At 38.9% G+C, this 21,198-nt stretch overlaps 1 protein-coding gene across 3 annotated transcripts in view; it reads left to right on the top strand.

The window, feature by feature from the left end:
• CMSS1 (cms1 ribosomal small subunit homolog (yeast)) overlaps positions 1-21,198 on the top strand; it is a 343,642-nt gene that overhangs the window by 269,399 nt on the left and 53,045 nt on the right. For 2 of the 3 annotated variants that reach the window (XM_011354498.2, XM_023527531.1), the window contains exon 2: positions 8,904-9,058. The exons of the other annotated variant lie outside the window; for it this stretch is intronic. In XM_011354498.2, the coding sequence (XP_011352800.1) occupies positions 9,004-9,058 (55 nt within the window). In that variant the 5' untranslated portion in view covers positions 8,904-9,003. The remainder of the gene's footprint in view (positions 1-8,903; positions 9,059-21,198) is intronic. 3 annotated transcript variants of the gene reach the window in all.

The following is a 21,198-nucleotide window of genomic DNA, read 5'->3' as shown; positions in this document are numbered from 1 at the left end:
AGAAGAAAATATCTATGTGTGCTATGCATAAGATATGCAGAAAAAATGAAATTACTGTCCGTGGTAGGCTGGGATTAATGAAGCAATCAGATCTAGATACTTCAGTAAATCAGAAGAGGCTGACTCCTCAAAAGAGCACAGACACAAGTTGGTACAGTCAGGATACCATTACACAGAGAAGTGCAAGCTTCCAGACTGCAGAATTCCCCGAGAGGCACACCTGCAGATGATGATGTCACACTTTGTGGAAACTCAGTCTTCCTCCAGGCCAGCCTAGGATGCACCCTTTCTGCATGTTGGCTAATCTGGATCTGTTCCAATGGTCCTCCTATCTGGTAAAATTTATTAATCTCAGGATTATGCAATATACAGTATGACCTCTGGAGCAAGGAGGACTCTTGTAGAGAGTAGGAAATGGTAGAGGATCAGGAGCCACCAGTGAAGGACTGTCCCAAGAAACCCCACTGTGGCTCTTTACCCAAAGAATAGTTGAAAGCTGGAGAATAATTCTTAGTTGAAAAAGATCTGCCTTCATGGATGGGCATCATCATCTGCAACTGTATTTCTCTGGTAAGGGTTTTAGGGTTTTAGTGTCCGGAAGCTTGCGCCCCTGCCTGTGCCAAGACCTTTTGCTTACCTACCTGCTGGGAATATAAATCCTTCAGATGAATTTAAACCCCATCTGATTCACTCACGTGATGTCTGACTGGTTGTTCCACTAATATGATGCCAATACTCTGATTCCTGTAGTATGTTGTCACATTTGGAAAATTAAATGCCAGAGGTTATTTTACCGCTTAGGAAAAAAAAAAAAAACTACAAAAATATTCCAAAAAAATGTTATGTTATACTATTGTAGTTAGGCCTACAAATGGTCATATCTGTACTAAACATGTACAGACTTTTTGTCTTGTATTATTCCCTAAACAATACATATAACAACTATTTACATAGTATTTACACTGTATTAAGTATTATAAGTAATCTAGAGATGACTTAAAGTATATGAAAGGATGTGTGTGGGTTATATACAAAGACTACACTATTTTATATAAGGGACACGAGCATCCGTGGATTTTGGTATCCTCGGGGAATCCTGGAACCTATACCACCACCCCACCACCACCCCCAATTAATAGGATATCCGAAATGTGCCAAAGGAAACTAAAAATTGCTTTTTTGTCAGTAAGGCAAAGGGTAGAAATGCAAAAGCCCCATTAAAATGGTGACTGGCATTTTGCCACTAACATATCTGATCTAACTCTGAAACCATTAAATACTTGTGGATTTTGTGACAGAGCCAAGAGATGTAAATTTGTAGCTACCAGTTCGAACTGAACTACTGTTTTAATGCCTCAAGTACAGGTGCAAATCTTTATGTTCTTCCATACTTTAAAAAAAAAAAAAATCTTTATTTATATACAGATTAGTTCCACTAGACCTAGCTGGACCTTTGGAGTTTTCTTTTCAACTGAAATTGCCTTGTGCAAATGAACTATCCAGATGTGGATCGGAACATCATAATAGAATTATATGCCGAAATAACTAGATTATTTAGGCCACGATTGCAGTTTTATGATACCATCTGGGAAAATTACTAAGTGGATATGAATTTGTGGCAAACTAAAGTTTTTCTCCCTTCGGTAGGCATTATGGCTTCTTTGGGCACTTTGTTGGTAGTGGAATTTCCTGGTCACTTGGCTTACTTTTAGAGTAATGGATCCACAACTGTGTCATGTTTTGAACTGGAGCCTTCCTTCCACACATTTGGCAGGTATTTAATGCATCAGTACAGTCTGAAATCTGACCAAACCACTTAACACTAGGATAGTAAAACTTGCTATTTTGTGTGTACAGATGCTGTCTTTCCAAATTAGGAAAGAACAATAAAACCCTGTAAAAGTGCCTTGTTTTAAAAGAAGTAATTTAATGCTGTACCATTAATATTCTCCCAAGGTAGTGTTATATAAATAATTACTGCTACACAGGAAGAGTCATTTCCCATTCTGAAATAATTTGCACACATTTAGGAATTTCATTGTCTCCTCAGAATCTTCTGGGCTTTGAGCCCATAAATTATCACATTTTGAGTGCAGAATTTCCATTACATGATATAAATTTTATGGCAGGAGAAAGCAAGATAATTGAAAAAAAATAGTCACTTGATTGTGGCTAGAGAACTCAGGGAAGGGAAAAGGATATTTCTTCTTTAACATAAGTCAAGGAAATTTATGGTTTGCTTTTAATAATCAACTTTCTGGGTTTTTTTAAATGCCAAACCCACAAAATTTGGCATTTTAAATTTGTACCTGTGTGTGGGCATATAGTGTTGTTTACAGCAGTGGTTCTTAGGGTCCCAAAGAAAACACATCATTCAAATGCCAGTTCCCTTGGTTTCTAAATGATGTTTCTAGCCCAAGGCTTCTTAATTTAGTCCAAGGGATCCAACGTTTTGTGTCGGTGTGTATACTGGGCCTTGTAGCATTTATTAGCTTCTCAGAAGGACCTAGCATACCACATTTTCAAAACTGAATTTTGTTAGACCCAATCTGTAACACCATGGTGAGAGTTTTCTGTATTGATAATAATGAGAATAATAGCTCCTGACTCTTGAGCATTTATGTGTCACTAACTGTACTTAACACTTTATATTTCTCACATGTTGCTCCCAACAAGGCAAGTACAGTTATTATCTCTATTTTATGATTGAGGAAACTTAAGGTTTTGAAAGGTTAAGTAACTTGTTGAAGATCACACAAACCTGGAACTAGAACCTATGATGTTATTTGGGAAAATCCATGCTCTTAGGCATTGAGAATTATAATGACACATTTCATTTATCAGTTTAGTTCTAACTGGGATTTCGTTCAATATTGCTATATTCAAACAGCCATTACTCTGTTTTGATGGTTGGGCATTGCTCCTTGTGTAGATGCTACTATAATTCCAAGATCAACATTGGATTGTAGGACCCAGGGAAGTGCCTGACATTTGTTAGTAACACAAATAAGTAAACAAATGAACAAATGCATGCCCCCTTCAAATATGGCCAGGGTCATCTTCTTTTGTGACACCCCCTCACCACACACATCCGTAGTGAGTGCAGGCAGCGGTGGTAGTAGCAGAGGCGGTGGTAGCTATTGTTTTTTGACAGATACTATGCATACAATAATGTCTACTGACTACTAAAATCAGCTGATTTTCCCTTGTAATTGTATATTTATCAGAAGCCAGCAGACTTTAGCCAGTTTCTCAACACAACATTTGGAAGGCAGCTACTTGAAGTTTTTTAATAGTTTTTGCCCCATGACTTTTTTCATTAGACAATGCAATTTTGACAGTGTTGCACAGGAATAGAGAGTTGAATTTCTGTAAGTTGGTCATTTTTAACTATTTCTAGAAAAACAGGTATCTTTCTCTGCCACTAACCAGTTCTGAGACTTTGGGAAAACTTCCACAGGCCTCAATTTTCATCTGTAAAATGAGAAGGGTAGACTATATCAGTTATTTTTCAATGATTTTTTCTCCTTTGTTTATATTAGTACTCTAAAATTTCTTTATTTTTTTCCCACGGAAAACATATGCAAGAACTTCAGTACATCAGATCCATATACATGGTGATTCTTAACATCTTTTTTGCATTTATTTTATTAAGTTATGATTTACATGCAGTAAAATTCTCCCTTCTAGTGTACAATCTGCAAATTGTAAGCATCCATCCAGTCATATAACTACCATTACTGTCAGGACACAGAGCAGTTCTATTACCCCAAAACATTCCTTCTCACCCATTTGTAGTCGACCCCTAAACCATACAAACATACCTTTTAAACTAAGAATGGACAAGTCTGATTCAGATGCATGAGCGTATGGTGGACCATTAGAGACATAGTTTTAACAGACAAGGAAGACCTATATAAATTTTAGAGGAATTTGCTTAAAAATGCTGAAAGACATTTTTAAAAGAAAGGATTTTTTTTTGTATTGGTTTTACTTTCTTTTCAACTGTGTACCTTGAAGGAGTGGGATGAGTCTTAGAGGATATCTTTCTCTAATTGTCAAAGTTCAAGAGGTAAATCACAGTTTGATATTGTCACAATCCTAAATGTCCAATCCTAATATACAGTGATATCCTTGTCAGTAATATTCCAAGCATAATAAGTAGAATAGAGAGTTACATTAATGGGCCTTAGCACAAATCATAATATATTTTCCCAACACTAGCCAAATGGTTTTATTTATTCTTTCACATTTTAACCAAAATTTGCCAAACAAACAAAAATTTTAGAAAACATCAGTGATTTTTAAAATTCAAGCTCTAAAAACTTTAAATTTTATTTAAGAAATAAGTCTTCATCTTAGTAACAAACTTTTCTCCCCTAATATAAAGGTATTTTTCATTGGTTGGGGTTATATACAACAATAAGTTTTAAAATTCTGAACTAATAACTAACTGCACCTGCTTAAGATCTAAAACTGAAATGGAAAACACCAGGCTTAACCCCACATGCTCCCTGATCAAATGCAAAGGTCCTTAAAATAGCTTCATGTGAAGATGTTCAGAGCAGCTGAAAACCAAGATGTTGGTGTCCCTAGTCACAACCTGGCAGTTTAATACCGTGGTTCGGAGGCAGCTGCCTCTGTCTCTTTGTTTTAGGTCCAGGGGCAGCAGCTCTAAGGAGAAACACAGAAGCAGCCTCTGCTTCATCCACCTTGCTATCCTCCCCTGAATTCTACTCTCCTAGTCAAGGGGTTGTCCCTAGACCCATTATGAATACCTATGACATTTATTCCAAGCCACCAACATGAGAGAAAAGTAGCTAAAAGCCTCCAAACAACTACAGCAAAACTTTAAATAAGTACAGAATAAATTCCAGGGAAAAAATGTAAGGAAGAAATGAAGACTTGTACATTTGATTGGTCATAGCTAGTAACAAAGTATTAGCTAGCTATGTCTGATATCATACACACTGCTACCCTCAGTAGCCTAGTTACCAGCAGATTGATGTACTCTCTCAAAATCCTTCAAAAACACCTTCTTCATTCATTTAAGACTGTTCTGTTCAGCTCTGCCTATCTTGATATTGCTCTCAGTTAACCATGCTTACTATTTATCCACATAGAGAATTTTGTCCTGTGGTGTTCTCTCTTACCCATGATAAACTTCGTCCAGAAGCAAGTTCTAGACTGAGTGGCTGTTAGTCTGATCCAATGAGACAGTGTTTTACGTTGCCAGGCTGGTAGCACTAACCAACAGTTTAAAATTTTATTTGGCATTCACAAGTAAGTGAATATATGAATATACTATACTGTTCCTGTCTTAAAGAAGAAAAAAAGGCAGTAGCTTATATCTCTTTTAGCAACTGAACCCATTTTTTGAAGGCCAGAGGAAAGAACTATAGGGCGAGTACCTAAAAGGGAAATGGAGGCAGGAAGAAGATGGGTGCAGGGAGAGCCTAAAACTTCTCTAGTGGCATAATTTCTAGCTGGCTGCTTCCACCTTCAAACAGTAGGCTGGAGCTGTGAGTTATCATGTTGAAAACTTAGAATTTTTCTAGTCTTTCATTTGAGAAATTACTTAATGAGACTGTGCATTAGAAAGAAAATTAGCTGGGTTACTTTCTTAAACTTCTAAAACCTAGTTTTTCTACCTACTGAACAGGGAATAATACCTGCCTTTGCTATCATGTAAGGTCACCATGGGATCAAGTGAGTGACTGATATCAGAATTCTGTAAACAGTTCAGAGGTATAAAATGATTGTTATGATTAATGCCATCATAAAAAAATCTCCTAGGTCAAGGTGAGAAATACAACACTGTCACTCTTTCAGATATAGCCCTCTAGCAACTGACTGTCTCTGTCAGACAGATTGGAGAGAAACATCTTAACCGTCCATCACATTTGAATCCCACATAGTTATGAGATTATAGTAAAGATTTTGTTCTAATGTCTTCCTTAGAGACTTCCTGTCTGACCCAATTCTGAAGAAGCAACCTATCAGTATGTGAGCCTTTTATTTAACATCTGTAGTTTAAAACAGCAAAATATGTCAGCATCCCTCAAAGAAGTCTCAAGTATTGACACTAAAATGTATATTCTAACCTGATTATTTGACTATTTGGTCTCCGGAATTATCTCCATATCTTGCAGACACTAAATAACCTTTATAAAGTAGGAACAATATATTTTTTCTGACCCTTAACTTTTCTTCAATCAGAAATGAGGGAGAAAATACCATGGTAAAACCACATGAAGAATATACCGGTTCAAACCACTAGTAATCGGCCCCTCTGTGCAGATTCCTGCACTTGAGGCACGTGGAAACCATGTCTGCCTCATTTACTGCTGTATCTCCAGTAATCCAGCATATAGAAGGCATTCTGAAATATTTGCTGAATGAATGAACAAATGAGCAGATTAAGCCCTTTACTGTAAAAGTATTTTCTCTAATCATAGTGAAACAACAACAACAACAAAACAACAACAACAATAATAATAACAATAATAAACTTTTGTGCTCTGCATGAATGATTATTAAATGCTGGTGGTCAGTAGTTCTATCCGACAGCAAATAAAAGCAACTAACATTTTTTTCTTTGAATGTTTTTTAATGCAGCATATTAGAGAAGCAAGACATGTATTTCAATGGTAATAAAAATTTTGCTTTAAGACAAAGAATAATGTGGACTCTATTCTGAAGAAAAGAATATAGGACCCTTTACTCTCGATTTTTTCCATCCTTGGACCTATCCAACTCTTAGCGAGTTGCAACTTTAGTCTTCTCAATAGTGCTCTATCAAATACACCATCATTTTTGAAGCTATGATAAAGCATTTCCATTTCTAGTGACAGTGCCACTACCTAAGGCCAATTCTTGGCTAATAAGTTCTTTACTTTAATAACAGTTTAAGCAAAAAATAACAATTATACATGAACTTTAATGGAAACTAAACTTTTTAAAAATTGCAACTCTCTGTTTTTAATCAATACTTTCCTTTGTCCCAGTTTTGCATTGGTTATCACAAGAACCCAAACCCACATTGCTTTGGGAAATTACTTGGAAAACTCTCATCAGAGTAGACCTGTCTTAATTGTTCCATATTTTTGTTCTAAAGAAGTGGAAATAGCCCATGAACATTATTGCTGCCTATAGAATTTTTTTGTAGCAAACAGCTTTTATTTATTTATTTATTTTGCAGACAGCTTTTAAAGTATTTGTGCTGATTTTTAATTAAGTATATGATGTGAGTTTCATAATAGCATCTGATAACAGTAGACATATATTTACTTAGAACATTTGGTTTTTATGGATAGAAGATTGATACAGGCACACCTCAGATATCATGAGTTCCGTTTCAGACCACTGCAATAAAATGATGATCACACTAAAGCAATCCCTTTGTGGGTGGAGGATCTTGCCTTCAATTTGTAAAAAAAAAAAAAGAAAATCTGTGAAACACAGTAAAACGAGGTGTGCCTGCATATCAGAAAGCGTCATCATAGGAAAAGCATTTTTGGTTGCAGCTAGAGGAACAGTGCCATAATTTAAAAGCATTCACTCCAGTAGTGCAATAGCCCATGCTCTCCTTTATAGAAACCTAATACATACATGGAACATAGTGTAGTTAAGCAATATGCGTATTGCACCTCTTGTAACCCTTCCTGAGACTTGCTCAGATATTGAAAAAAAGATATGTGATCATCTGTCATTATGAAGAGAAATGGGAATGATTGAATGCGTCAAACATTTTAGCTGACATATTCATATTCTCTGTTGAATGGAGCTCCTGTATTCAAAACTATGCAGTTACCCTAAACATTGACTAATTCTCCCAGAGCAAGTACAGTGAGCAGAACTTTCTCTGGTATCTTTTGGCAGCAGTCCAGCATCATTTCCTGTTGACAATGAGATGTGATGTACAATGAATATCTAGTCATGTTTTTTGAGGCGATAGGTAATCCTCAAGACCTTCCAAAAACCCTACCTCAAAAATCTGCTTCTGTTTTCTGGCTTCCATTCATCAAGTCTTAGCATCAATGAAATATGAACAAAAATAAAGAAAAAATGCAATCTAGTTGCCATTTTCAGGTGCTCGTTTCTTGTCTTTTCATGAAAAGATAATTCCTCCTCTCCAATCCAGCCTATCCAGTAATTCTCTATTTTCATCACATCGTGATGGTTTTGAAATTATATATTGATCATTCACATTAGCTCACAAAATCAAGCTATTAGCAGAGAAAGTCATTTTGCTCAAACCATTTTTAAATTTTTTGACCATTTGTCTTACTCTTAAGAGGAAAACAATTTAAATTTTCATTTTGGTTTTCTTGCATTACTACTAATTTGGCAAATCTTACCTACTGTCAAGATAGTTCTTCTATTTTGCAAGCACCTCTTACTCATATTAGCCTAAAAGTCATCATCATTTTAAGCTCTTAATCATACCCGAGATTACTGCATCCCCTTGCATAATATCCAGAAGATCCTGCTCCTGGAGAGCAGTGTTGGCAATTCCCGGATGCTGGATAACACAGTAACATCCCCAGAGCCTCTCCTCAGCAGCAATTCCCGGATGCTGGATAACACAGTAACATCCCCAGAGCCTCTCCTCAGCAGCAATAGGGTCACTTACCTTACTGCGTAGGCACCTATGCTTGATCACACTCAGTAGTCCTCTCTTCTCCTTCGCACCAAAATCCAATCGTGGAATCCAGGGGACCAACACCAATGTTTCCTTCTTTTCTTTTTGGACACTCTCTCAGTTTTTGTTCGGTGGGCTTCAAAGCCACAGAAGATTTGCAACCAGGGACTACTGACAGTTCTGCAAAGGAGAGTTAGTGGGGAACCCAACGCTGACTGGCCCCAAACACTAAATATAACCCTCTTCACTCTCCGGGCAGCGTCCTTCATGCTCTGAAGACGGGTGACCTTGAAGAATCCCTCACCCCACAGCTTGCCACTCTCCACGAAAGAAAGGGCCTCACTGAACTGGACTGCAAGATGAGGCGACCCAAAAGTTGGAAGCTATCTGCCCAGAGCACACAAGTAGAAGCAGGTATAGGCTCTCTGAGAATGTCTGTGTGTGTGTGTGCGTGTGTGTGTATGTTTGCATGGCTGTGCCCAGCAGCTGCTCTCCAGATTAGAAGACACCAATCTTTGGCAGGCAGCTCGAAACACCCTGTTGGGTAATTTCAAATTCATGTGCACATCTTGGCTGAAAGAAGAAACCTCCCCGGCACAACCTGGGTCCCCTTCTCTGTCCCGTCACTGCCCCAAATACACTGTGAACCACAAACAGCAGTGCCAGCATCTTAGGAACAGATGCCCAGATGGACATTAAATTGAACCTCACTTTGTATCCTGCAACCGTGAACTGATAGAAGCTTTGTATGAAATTTAAGTAACAAGGGCATGACCTCTTCTTTGACAGTCATAACCCAAGGCACTGTAGAGATTCGCTATTATTAACACTGTGTTGAACTTTAACTTGAATGTCTGCCTGTTCTATTCAGTGTCACATGAGACATGACTACAAAGTGCTGAGGAAACTTTAGAGCAACTGTAGAGCAATCCAAATACGTGGTAGTATTTATTATTTATTATTATTATCATCATTATTATTAAGTTGTTTGTTTTATATTATTCACATGTTAAGAGAAATCTCATGCCTTAGATTGATAAAATTTGAAGAATCTAAATTTCTCTAGCTGGTATCACTTGTTCCAATTGGAGCAGGAGGGACAGGAAGGAATTTGTTCACTTATTCAGAAAGTATATATTGCATCATCTGTTAGGTATCAGTTCCTTTACCAGACAAATCCACCGCCAGCCAGGAGCTCAATCTCTGCATTATCTTTTTTAATCTTCAAAGCATCCCTTTAAATTAGTCCTATACTGGTAATCGAATAAGAAAACCAAAATTCAGAATAATCAAATAACTTCCCCAGGGTCTCATGGATGATAAATATCAGACTAGGAATTCAAAATTGGATCTGAGTCACACCAAAACCCATGCTCTTTATTTTTTACTCTTATCATTGAAATGTTAAACTTACAGAAAAGATACAAGGATTACAAAGAATTCCTGTATACTCTTCACTCAGATTCTCTAGTTTTTTAACATTTTACCACCTTTGCTTTCTTCCTTTCTTCCTTCCCGTCCCCTCCCTCTATTTTCCTCTCACTCTTTCACTTCCCCCTGCATCCTTGTGTTTATAAATGTGTGTATACATTTTTCTGAATCATTTATGTACTTAAGTGTTATTATTCTAAAAGATAAATACAGTCTTCTATGTAACCATAGCATAACAATCAAATTCAGTAAATTAATGTTGATACAATATTAGTTTCTAATCCATAGTTCCCTTTCAACTTTTCACCAAATATCTCAATAGTAATACCCTTTATAGGGGAAAAAATTGGTTTTTTCCTCTGGTCCAGGATTACATGTGCCATTTAGTTGTGATGGCTCTCCTTTAGTCTTAAACAGTTCTGCAATCTTTTCTTTTGTGACTTGACATTTTTGAAGAGTACATTTTGTAAAATGTTTCTCAATTTAGGTTCATATGATGTTTTCTCTTAATAAGATTGAGTTTGTGCACTTTGGGCAGGAATATTACAGAAGCAATGCTGTATTCTCCTTAGTTAATCATATCAGGAGACACATAAATTGAGCTAGTCCATATTAGCCTTGCTTGGTTAAGGTGGTATCTGCCAGATTTCTCCACTGCAAAGTTACAGCTTGCCCCTTTGCAATTAAATATTTCGTAGGAAGATACTTTGAGACTATGTAAATACATTGCTCCTAAATAAGCTTTCTACTGCAAGGAAGAGCTTTTCTTCTCCCCTGTTTATTTTTGTATTTATTTATATCAATATGTACTGTGGATTCCTATGTTAATCAATGAGCTGTAATCCATTAAAATTATCATTTATTTTGAGTCCAGTGGGGTCACCTTCAAACAAGTCCTCAATATTCTCTCAGTACTTTCTTTCTGGCATAAGAAAATATTCCATGTGCATCTTGTACTCTCTCTTCCTAGCCCTGAAATTAGCCACATCTTTGAGGAGACCTGGATCCATTATGAAAAATAGTATATGGAAACCGAGATCTGGGCATTGGGTATGCTCACTGAACTAGACTGCGCCCATTGCTTCTAGGCCCTCTCAACCAGAAGAATGAGGAAATAAATACACACACACACACACACACACACACACACACACACACACACAGCCATATCTATTGTTCTGTCTCTATTGAATACCATGAAAACACATTGATAGCTCCAGTTCCAATCTAATACCATAGGAGCATTCTAGCTTTTGCCCTTTGCATGTTTGTAACTCCCTTCCCTAGCAGTGGTTTCTGTTATCCTCAAACTGTTTACTTATTTGCTCACTGCCCCTGTGTGTAACCAATCTTCCCACCTAGCCAGCTACTTTCTCAGTCCCCACAGTCTTTTCAGCCCCATCAGCTCTAATCCCTCAAGGAAAGGGAACAGATTTTTTAAAGGTTCATATTTCCCCCTACTCATAGGTGACGAAGCAACCAAGTAAAGAAGAGAAATATGAAGAAAAAACATTCCTCTTCTTTTAGTGGTCATTTTTTCATTGACTCTGAGCTTCAGTTTCCTTGTCTATGAAAGTTTTGCACTGAAAAAGATCATATCTTAGTGCTGTTTGAGCACTAATATTCTGTGAGTCTGTCGGTTGATGACTAGAAAATGATCCAGGAAAACCTAACCCTGTGCTTTTTGTTTGACTCTTACTAGTAGTTATTACTGCTGATGTCTGGAAGATATCAAAAGAGATATATAGTACTAGTTCTTAAAAATATGGTGAAGTTTAAACTAATTTGTTTTTCCTTTTTTGTTTCGATCAATTGTAAAGAATTATAAAAAGGAACATGGGGTTCTTGGTGGCTGAGCTGGATCATAGGACATCAGAGACAGTGCTCCCTGGGCATGCCTCACTTTCTCTTAACTCAGATTTCAGAAATTATCCTTCCCACTGTCTTCTCCCCACCCAGTGGATTATGTTCCTCCATGGTACACCCAAGGTATCCAGAGCTTAACCATACCTTACCCTCAATCTCACTTTATTGCAATTGCCAGCTTACTTGTGTCTCCTTTGCGAGACTGGGAGTTCCTGGAGTAGAGAGCACTTTCCAACACCGTGGCCTCAACCCCTAACACATGGCTAGTGCACAATAAATATGTATTGACTGGAGAAAGCACCACTGATCACTTTGACCAAGTGGACAAAAGAAAGCAACTCTAGTGTAAAGCAATTTTGAAACAGCATCTCAGTGAACTAGAAGATAAATAAGAAAAGTACACATATTAAATGTATCAGTCATTTTTAAATTCCAAGGTTTTAAATTTTTTTCCTAACAGACATTTTTTAGCAGCAAAATTGACAGATTTAAATTTCACATATTATCCTCTCCTTCATATTCCCTAAGGATGGGATTAATGACCTATCCATAAAAATAAAAGGTCTGGATAATCTACAAAATAGAAAAATATTCCCAAATACACAAGTCTGTATTTGTGTATACAGAAATATCTGGTATAATGAGGAGTGTCTCGCTCTTCCTTTGAAACCCACCTATAGACAATGTTTTGAAATTATACATATTTTAGGGTTTCATCTTTTTCTAAAGTGAAAATGATACTAACAGTTTGGGGGCGGTGAGGAAAACATGTTCTTGACCTTGGAATCTTGGTGCAAATAATTTGTACTCTTTAGTTTCCAGGGGCTATTTCTTCATATACTTTGAGAATGCCAAAATACCAGGTGACAGCTGTTTAAGCTCTAAGACATTCCTCAAGTATCCTATTTTGATGTCATTATGTAATACTTTCTCTCGGCATGGCTATCATCCCTCAGTACCTTTGATAATATATATCACTGCATAGCCCTCTTCACTCTTGTTTCCATATTACTTTTTCAAGTAGGCACTGGTTCTCTGAAAACGAGAGGAAAAAGGAGAGGAAGAATAATCCCAGCAGCATTTCAGCTTGAACCAACATTTTCTCCTTGGCTGGAAAGTTCCTTTGAGAACAGGAAAATACATGAGTTAGAAGTCTTTATCCCCTCTCAGCCCTTCTTCTCTTTAAAAATGTTAGTTCATTCTAGTCTTATTTTCCTTTCTAATTTCACATCTTGTAAAAAGACACTGTATCAGCAGAAAACTTGTTTAGTTTTCTAGCTCAAATCCTGCCTTAGTAACCATTGTCTCTGGTAGCCTAAAGGACAGATGTACATATCCATAAGCACATGATTTTCAGTTCACTTCAACAGATATTTACTGAGTGCCCCCAATATGCCGTGCACTATGCAAGGTCTTAGTGCTCTACAGATAAAATGTCCCTCAAAAAGTCACAGTCTAATAGGAGAGGCACACATCAAAATTCTAATTTTAATGAGCTGTGCATTATCACATAGGGCTGAACATAATTCTGTTTGAGTCTGCGTCAGCTGGAGATCAGAGAAGCTGCACAAGGTTGGGGTGAGGTGGAAATATTTGAACTGGACACCTTAGGGGGAGGAATAGTAGGTTTCTGCCAGGGGAAGGGTAAGAAGGAGGACATTCTCAGCAGAGGATATGATGTAAGCACGTGGCAGAAAGCACATGATGGGTTCAGCACTGGCAAGCTGCTCCCATGCCTGGAAGACAGGGTATGGTGTCCGGGTTTGTACTAGGTAAAGTATAATCTTTATTTGAGTCCAGAATGTTAAAGATCATAGAGGCTTTGATACTAGATGTTATAACTGTTCTCCATAGAAAGTGAGGGACCACCAGAGGCATTTTAGCAGAAATTTATAGTCAAGGTGATGGAGTGGGACGCCCACAGGATTTGGAATCCGAAGGCTTTCGTGGGACCCTGTAATGTTTCACCTGAAAATAAACTCAGGGCTCATCTAATTTTATCCTTTTATTTTACTTATGAAAACTGTGTAACCTGGCTTTAAATTTCACACCAGTGGGTACCCTGTACTTGACATAAAGCCTTGGAGAAGAAGCCGCTATGTCACAGCTTCCCCAGAGTAATCTCTAGGTTTAGGCAAGGCTATCCCTGTGTCTTGAGGTAGCTACTAACATCACCTCTATGCACTTTCATAGATGAAGGATTCTGGGACCTCAGAGGCCAGCTGTGGGTTGGGATGAGGAATGGGTGAGACTGCTCCAGCATGGGGACCAGCAGCATACACTACAAGTGGGGTATTTCAGCACTGCAGGGGGAATTGGAGCCCGTGGCTGCAGCAAGATTCCAGGTGAGCTGCCTGAGTTGGGGCCTGATTCCAAGCAGTAGCTAGAGAATGGGGAGCAGGTAACATAGAAAGAAAAGAATTATGCAAGGAAGCTGAACCCCAGCCAATAAACTAGGTTCCGAACAACTGTAATCCTAGCAGAGAAATCAAATACACAGAGGAAAACAGGGAGAGAGGATGATCGTAAGGGCTGAGCCAATCACTGGGAGTTAGAGAAAGGCTGCTGTTAGTCCCATAGGCAGGTCACCAGGGCCTGCTCCAGGCTCCCAGAGAGCATTCCAAGGCAGGAAAACAAGTCTAGGCCTCCTTTTCTAGTGCGGCCAGGCTCCTGGTAGCTTGCCAGACTTGGTCCTCACTGACCAAAGAACCAAACAGGACACAGTCTAAAGACTCAAGATCTTCCCCTTTGGCCATCAGACAGGGTTGAGGAGGCAGGGACTGGGACCCAAGGTACTTCCGAGTCTCTAGACAACTCTGTGGTTCGTCATCCCGGGCCAAGACCAAATGGCAGGGTGAACAAGGGTGGTCCGCTCAGGCCAGTTTCACAATAGCTTCCCAGGAATACATTGTGCTATCTTAATTCTTAAGTGTTCTGGCCCTTGACTTTCAGATTCTTTTGTAATTTTTCCTTAAGTTAAGAAACACCATGCTACATATATAAGAGCAACTCTGCTTTCAACCACAAATATCTTTAAATGAGAAAGGTTCTAATCCATCCTTATTCAAAATGCTTTGTATGCCAAACCTAGTGTTTTAAAGCAATCATTTTGAAAGTTTCTAATTGTAGCCATAAGTTTGGTCTCCATTCTCTCGGCCTCTCAAGTTCAGTCAGGGTGGTCCCGGTTAAAATAATACATGAAAAACCTCTAACAGAAATCCAAGATTTACAGTGGTGGTAAAAACATAAAATAAAATAAAAAGATGGCCCTCTTCTACAGTTTTTTTTTTTTTTTTAATTTACTATATGCAATCTTATTCACTTCATTCATCCATTTAACAATTATTTACTGCAGCCTGCCGTGTCCGGGCACCATCCTGCACATGAGGGATGTCGCATTAAAAAAGCAGATGTTATTGGTTCTTGCCGTCTTAGAAGTTTAGGGTAAGGAGCAAATAAGAGCAAGTCAACAAATAAGTCAGATAATTACAACTTGTGATCGTTCTACTATGAAAAGTACGAGAAAATCGTGACAGAATGGAGAAGGAGGGGACACCCGCTTTGGATGTCAGAGGCGACTTGAGTTATGTGAAAGAGCAGGACCAAGAGGAGCAGTGTGAGTGTGAGAATAATGAGGATAAAGACTCAGAGGCGATGAAGGAGTTGTCATGTCCCAGGAACCCTAGATGGTCAGGATCGCTGGGGTGTAGTGGGGCAAGTCGGAGAACGGGAAAACTGAGGAATAAGTGGAGGCCCAGTCATGACAGGGCCTTGTGCTTTGTGGTAGAGAATATGGGTGTTATTCTAAGTATAAAAGCAAACTCCTGTGGAGTTTTAACCTCGAAGTTTACATAATTCTATTTACATTTTGGGGGCTCATTAAATTTATTGGGGTGACATTGGTAATAAAAATTATATAGGTTTCAAGTGTATAGTTCAGTAATACATCATCTGTATATTGCCTTGTGTGTTCACCACCCAAAGTCAAATCTCCTTTCGTCACCATATATGGAAGGAGTCAAAGTGGTTACTTGGGGACCAAATACTGCCTGAGCAAGTTACAGCCAGGTCCGTGCTCTGGGGTTATCCTCAGGGTGGTGACCTGAGAATTCCTGGACTCTAGGCAACCTGTCATCAGTTTTTCTTCACAGTTTCCCCTCTAAATGCCCAAACTATTTCTCTCTTTTCCTGGTGGATAATAGACGAAAAGGTGCCAGAAACATTGTCTTTCAAGTAAGCCATTCAGGTCGGGTCCTGGCCCTAACACTTTTTATAGGAATCCTACATGTCATTTTCACTTTGCAAGTTGGTTATGCTCATGCCAACTTCCCACTGTGCTTCATCTTTGCTCCTGATACACAGAAAGTGTTCAGTAAATGTCTGTTAAATTGATTTGACTTGGATTCCCAGTGGTGTGAGTGGAGAGGGAGACTTAGAAAGGCTTTTGGGATCCTCTACCTCTCTGGAGATGTTATGTGTCATTTGGGTAATCGAGGCTCTTAAAGAGTTAGTATATTCAGTCGTTGGTGGATGTACTTCAGGGGTGAATGAAATGACTCTCAGCTAGAATTAAAGGTGCTATGTACATGCAAAAATTTTTAAAGAGCATCTGGTTAGAGTTTAATGCGGCTGAAAAACATCCCTATTTTTTTCATGTTTCAATTACACGAATATGGCTAAAGTGTGCTTTGGAGATCTTCCAAAATAAAAACACTTGAGGTGAGAGAAATTTCAGCCCCAACAATAACTTGAAAATTGGAAGTTGGAATAGCAGCTGTTTTTTCAACTGTCTTAACTCTGTCACCAACACTATGATGATATGATTACATGTGACGAGTCTGGTTTCTGGCCATTAAACTGCACACTTCAGCTATAGGCATCAGTCTTTCCCTTCTTTTCTTTCACCATGTGTCAATCTGGGAGCAGAAATTAGAATGATGGGAGAAAGCAAAAAGTAGGGGCGCCTTCCCATTGGCCTCCAGGTCACACAGCTGGTGACCCTGACCTTCTCAACAGCCTCACGTGATTCAGGGCCTGCTGCAAACCAGTCATAGGGTAGCTCTCTTTTTTTCTGCACAGCCCTCACCATCTGCCTTGTTATTCAGGTACCATGAGCTTGCTTGAACATCAGGGATACCCCAGGAAGGGAAATAAACAGTCAAGGGCCACCTGGAGGCTGTGTGTGAAGGGAGACGACAGCACTCCTCTGAGGAGTGAGGTCATGGACATAAAGCTTTTGGTGCAGTGCGTGGCCCAGAGCAGTAACTCAGTGTATGGTGACCGTAGCTCCTGCCGTTATTATTTTTATTATTAATGACAGCGGTTTATAAATTGATTAAGTGTACATGAGTCTCACATTGTCAGGTACCAGCTTTCAGATCCACTGTCCCTCACACCCACCAACCCCTCAGGCACTGCTTAACGCTCCCTTTAAGTAAGGGCTGCTGTCCCGATTTATTCCTGTATTTTAGAGTCATTCCTGTTCATGGTTCTGGAAATCGGCATTTCTTCTTATTGCCACTCTGAATGCCTTTACTGCAGGGAGATAAGTTTTCAGAAGGTCAGAGGTACATACCTGTACCATTCTAGCCACTCTGTTCATGCCCTGGCTTCTTCCTCTCTCCCATACAAGGAGTGGTTTTGTTACCATCTCACCTCAGGGGCTTCTCATAGCAGAATATAACTTAATTTCTTCTGTCATCTTTTGCACTTTGCTAGAGTCTAGGATCTCGGGTGCCTCATTATGCTGGAAAAGGAGGAGCGTGATACATCTGATCCCTCCCTTAGAGAGGCAGGAAATAGTCATTTCAGTGAGGGGACTGGGAGACACGTCTGTAAAAGAAAGAGATTGCTTTTTCTCTGGCTGTCTGCTTCCTTCCATCTGCCCCCAAGCCCGCCCTTGGATGTCATGGCTAGGCATCTCTCTCCATAAAATGAATGTTGTAATGGGTCAACTAATTAGCAGGCAGAATTATGTTTGGGCTGTAACCTGACTCTAATCGCTGACCTCAGAGAATTAATTTCATATGACATAGCACCTTAGCTGTGTGCTGGCTTAGAAGTTTCCACTCATTTCTCCCTTTCAGCCAGATTGCTTTTTCTATTTCTGGGCTTGTCGTGTCGATGAGTCAGATGGCCCCAGACTCTTCCTGTGGATAAAAGGGGCATTCCTGACTTGGATGTATTTTCTGCATATATAAATTATAAAAAGGAAAAACTCTGTGTCCGTTCCTTGGCATAAAAGTAAAGGAAACTGGAAGGTTGAGTAAGGAAAGTATAAAATAGCCAGTGTAAATAAAACCTGGCCCTGGGGCCTGAATGCAGCAAGATGTACAACATAGAAAATGGCACTCAGGCATAATGCTTTTCTATATTAAAAACAGTCATCCTAAGTAATGTAAGATATGAAAGGTCTTGTTAATATTTGCCATCAGATCCTAATCATGAAGGTAAAATAATTTACAAAATGAGATGAAACATCTCTATGAAGACTTATTTATTCTTATAGCACAGTGGGTGGATTTTTGTCTCTTCCCCCACGGTCACAAGGCCTATCTCCCTGGGTCCTGAAATTGTTTCAGCAAGTAATGAGCTCACTGGAGTCTTACCTGCTTTGATTTCTGTAAGTGGAATTTGCTACAGGAGTTCAGAGGTAACGGTGTTCTTTTCGTGTTCTTTGACATGTGACATGGTAGATTCTCTTGTATACTGAAAAAAAGTGTGAAACCAGAATCTCCTTTTAAGGCCTAGTTTGAAGCTGTTAAATTATCAAAGGAAGTTGCTATGCATGTTGTGACTTGTGTTGTAATTATTTAGAACCTGAAATCATTGTACTTCTGCAGAGGAATTGGTTGTTTTGTTGTTGTTTTAACCTATGGCTACTCTGAATAGTGACAAGGTTTCCTTTTTCACAGTGGCTCCTAAAAACTTAGAATCAAATGTATGCCTACCAATAGCAAATGTATAGGGCATTATAACATCTTTATTATAACTCTTGGATTGATTTCAAGTCTAATTCTTATGTTTCTTTTGCTCCCACTTTTAATTTATACTAGCTTTTTATTTATTTTTATAACCTTGTAAGCTGCCTTAAATCTTTTCTAGAATAAGATGGCCCATAGTTAACTAATAACTAGACTTTTTTTTTAAACCGAAAGAAGAAAGTTGGGTAGAGAGGTAAGGAGGGAACTAAGGGGAAAAAAAGCAGGCAGGTGGGCAAACTACGCAAGTGTCAGCAACTTAACCTCCCTAAGCCTCAGTTTCCTCATCTGTTAAATGCTGACATCCAGCATTTTTGTGAGCTCAAAATTATTTTTGGATAATGAATATGAATACATTTTATAAATCATGAGCACTGTACAGCTTTGTTGTAAAAGGCGTTAAGACAATTCTCCAATGCCAAGCCCTTGACCTAGTCTTAATCTCTGTCCAATAAGAGCTTTCTTAGGAAGTGTCTGTTCTGAGAGAAGGGCCCGGGCTCTTCTGAGAGCCTTCTTGGGGTCCTCTCCAGTAGAGAACCATCGTCCTTAGAACACCACGGAAATAATGCCCTCTCTCCAAGATGTCTCTGAAACCTCTAAGTGTGATGGAGTTTCATACCTGAGCTAGTCCAGGGGCCAGAAAATCCACATTATACCAAGACGTGGAAAACAGCTGGTCAGTAAATCCTGTTTACTTCAGTGTCTCAGCATCCTCTGGAACAATTGGTGAGAACATCTGCACAAAATTCCCCACAACCAGCCCCTCTACTCCATACATGTTCTCATTTAGATTTGGGGACACCAAGAGTACCTCATCTCCCACTTAGAAACTTGTAAGAGGAACAGTTCCATCATCTTATTGCTGACCCAATCCCCAAGTTAGAACCAGCCGGCAGAAGGAGGGTGTCTGTGGAACGGGTAGCATGGAAACAGTCCTCGGTGATCACTGCTCAGCCACTGTTACTGATGATCTTGTTAAAAAATAGTCCTGCTAACAAGTGAATTGAGGGAGGAAAAAAGACTGAGAACTACAGCCCAAATCATCCATTCTTGTCAGAGGCCAATTATCTGCTTACTGATGAGGTAAAAGTTTCCCTTAGATCCCATGAGCATCGTGAACAAGGCCAGACTTCTCAGCATGGCAGATAGGGGGCAGCACATCATTGAGGATGAGAGTAAGAGCCCAAGCTATCCGTGTGGGAATGCTTGCACCGCTGGCAAGGCCCTGCGCTTCCCAATCCCAGTTCTGAAAAATGGAGATGATTAGGAGGATTAAATTAAATTGCACACATAGAGTGCTTAGCACCGGGTGTGGGGGAGGGAAGGGGATGATCTTGACAACCTGAACCCAGCCCTCCTTTAGAACTTCATTTCCCACAGGACCCTGTGTGTCCTCACCCAGAAGGACTTCCCCCAGCCCTCTGACATCTGTGACTTTGCTCATGTTGTTCTGGAATGCTCTTTCCTGACCTGTGCATTGAATTCTTAATCTTTCCTCAACATCCAGATGCAGTTCACTTCTTTCTGAATGTCTTCCCTGATATGCACCAACAGATCCTCACCCCAAGAGAATGTAGAGTTCTGTCCTCATCCCCCTTCTTCTGCATACTCTGCACATTGCATTTTAATTGTTTGTCACAAGATTTATTTTTTGGATATTATGTTTATTTCATTAAGAAACCAAAAGAAACTCCAATTTATCTTTAAAAGAAAATGATAACATATGCTACAGATGTTGTTAAGTGTTTTTTACACCTTTAAACACCATAAGAAATTCTGGTGTAAAGGACAAGCCAACTAAATGCTTATTTCTTACTGAAATGTAATTTACATATATTGAGGTACTCAGATCTTACCTGTACTGTTCAGTCAGATTTGACCAAGACCAAGAGCATTTCAACCACACCCCATACAGAGGCAACCACTGCTCTGATTTTGTGTCATCCTATGTTAATGTTGCCTACTCTAGAAGTTCATATAAATGAAATCGCATAAGATATACTTCATTTTATCCTGCTTCTTGCATCAGTAATGCCTTTGAGACTAATCCATGGTTTTACAATCTTTTTATTGTTCAATAATATTCCATTGTATGAATATACCATACATACTTTATTTACCTATACGCCTATCGATAGACATCTGTCACATGGTATTTTTTATTTTAAATTTTAAAATATCATACAGTAAAATTAGCTTTTTTTTCTTTTGACATACAGGTCTATGAATTTTTTTTTTTAATTTTACCTCCCATAGTTAGATTTCTTTCTATCACTA

Source organism: Pteropus vampyrus, unplaced genomic scaffold, assembly GCF_000151845.1.
Source record: "Pteropus vampyrus isolate Shadow unplaced genomic scaffold, Pvam_2.0 Scaffold1, whole genome shotgun sequence".
Taxonomy (NCBI): Eukaryota; Metazoa; Chordata; class Mammalia; order Chiroptera; family Pteropodidae; genus Pteropus; species Pteropus vampyrus.
This window is presented reverse-complemented; position numbering and strand designations above follow the sequence as displayed.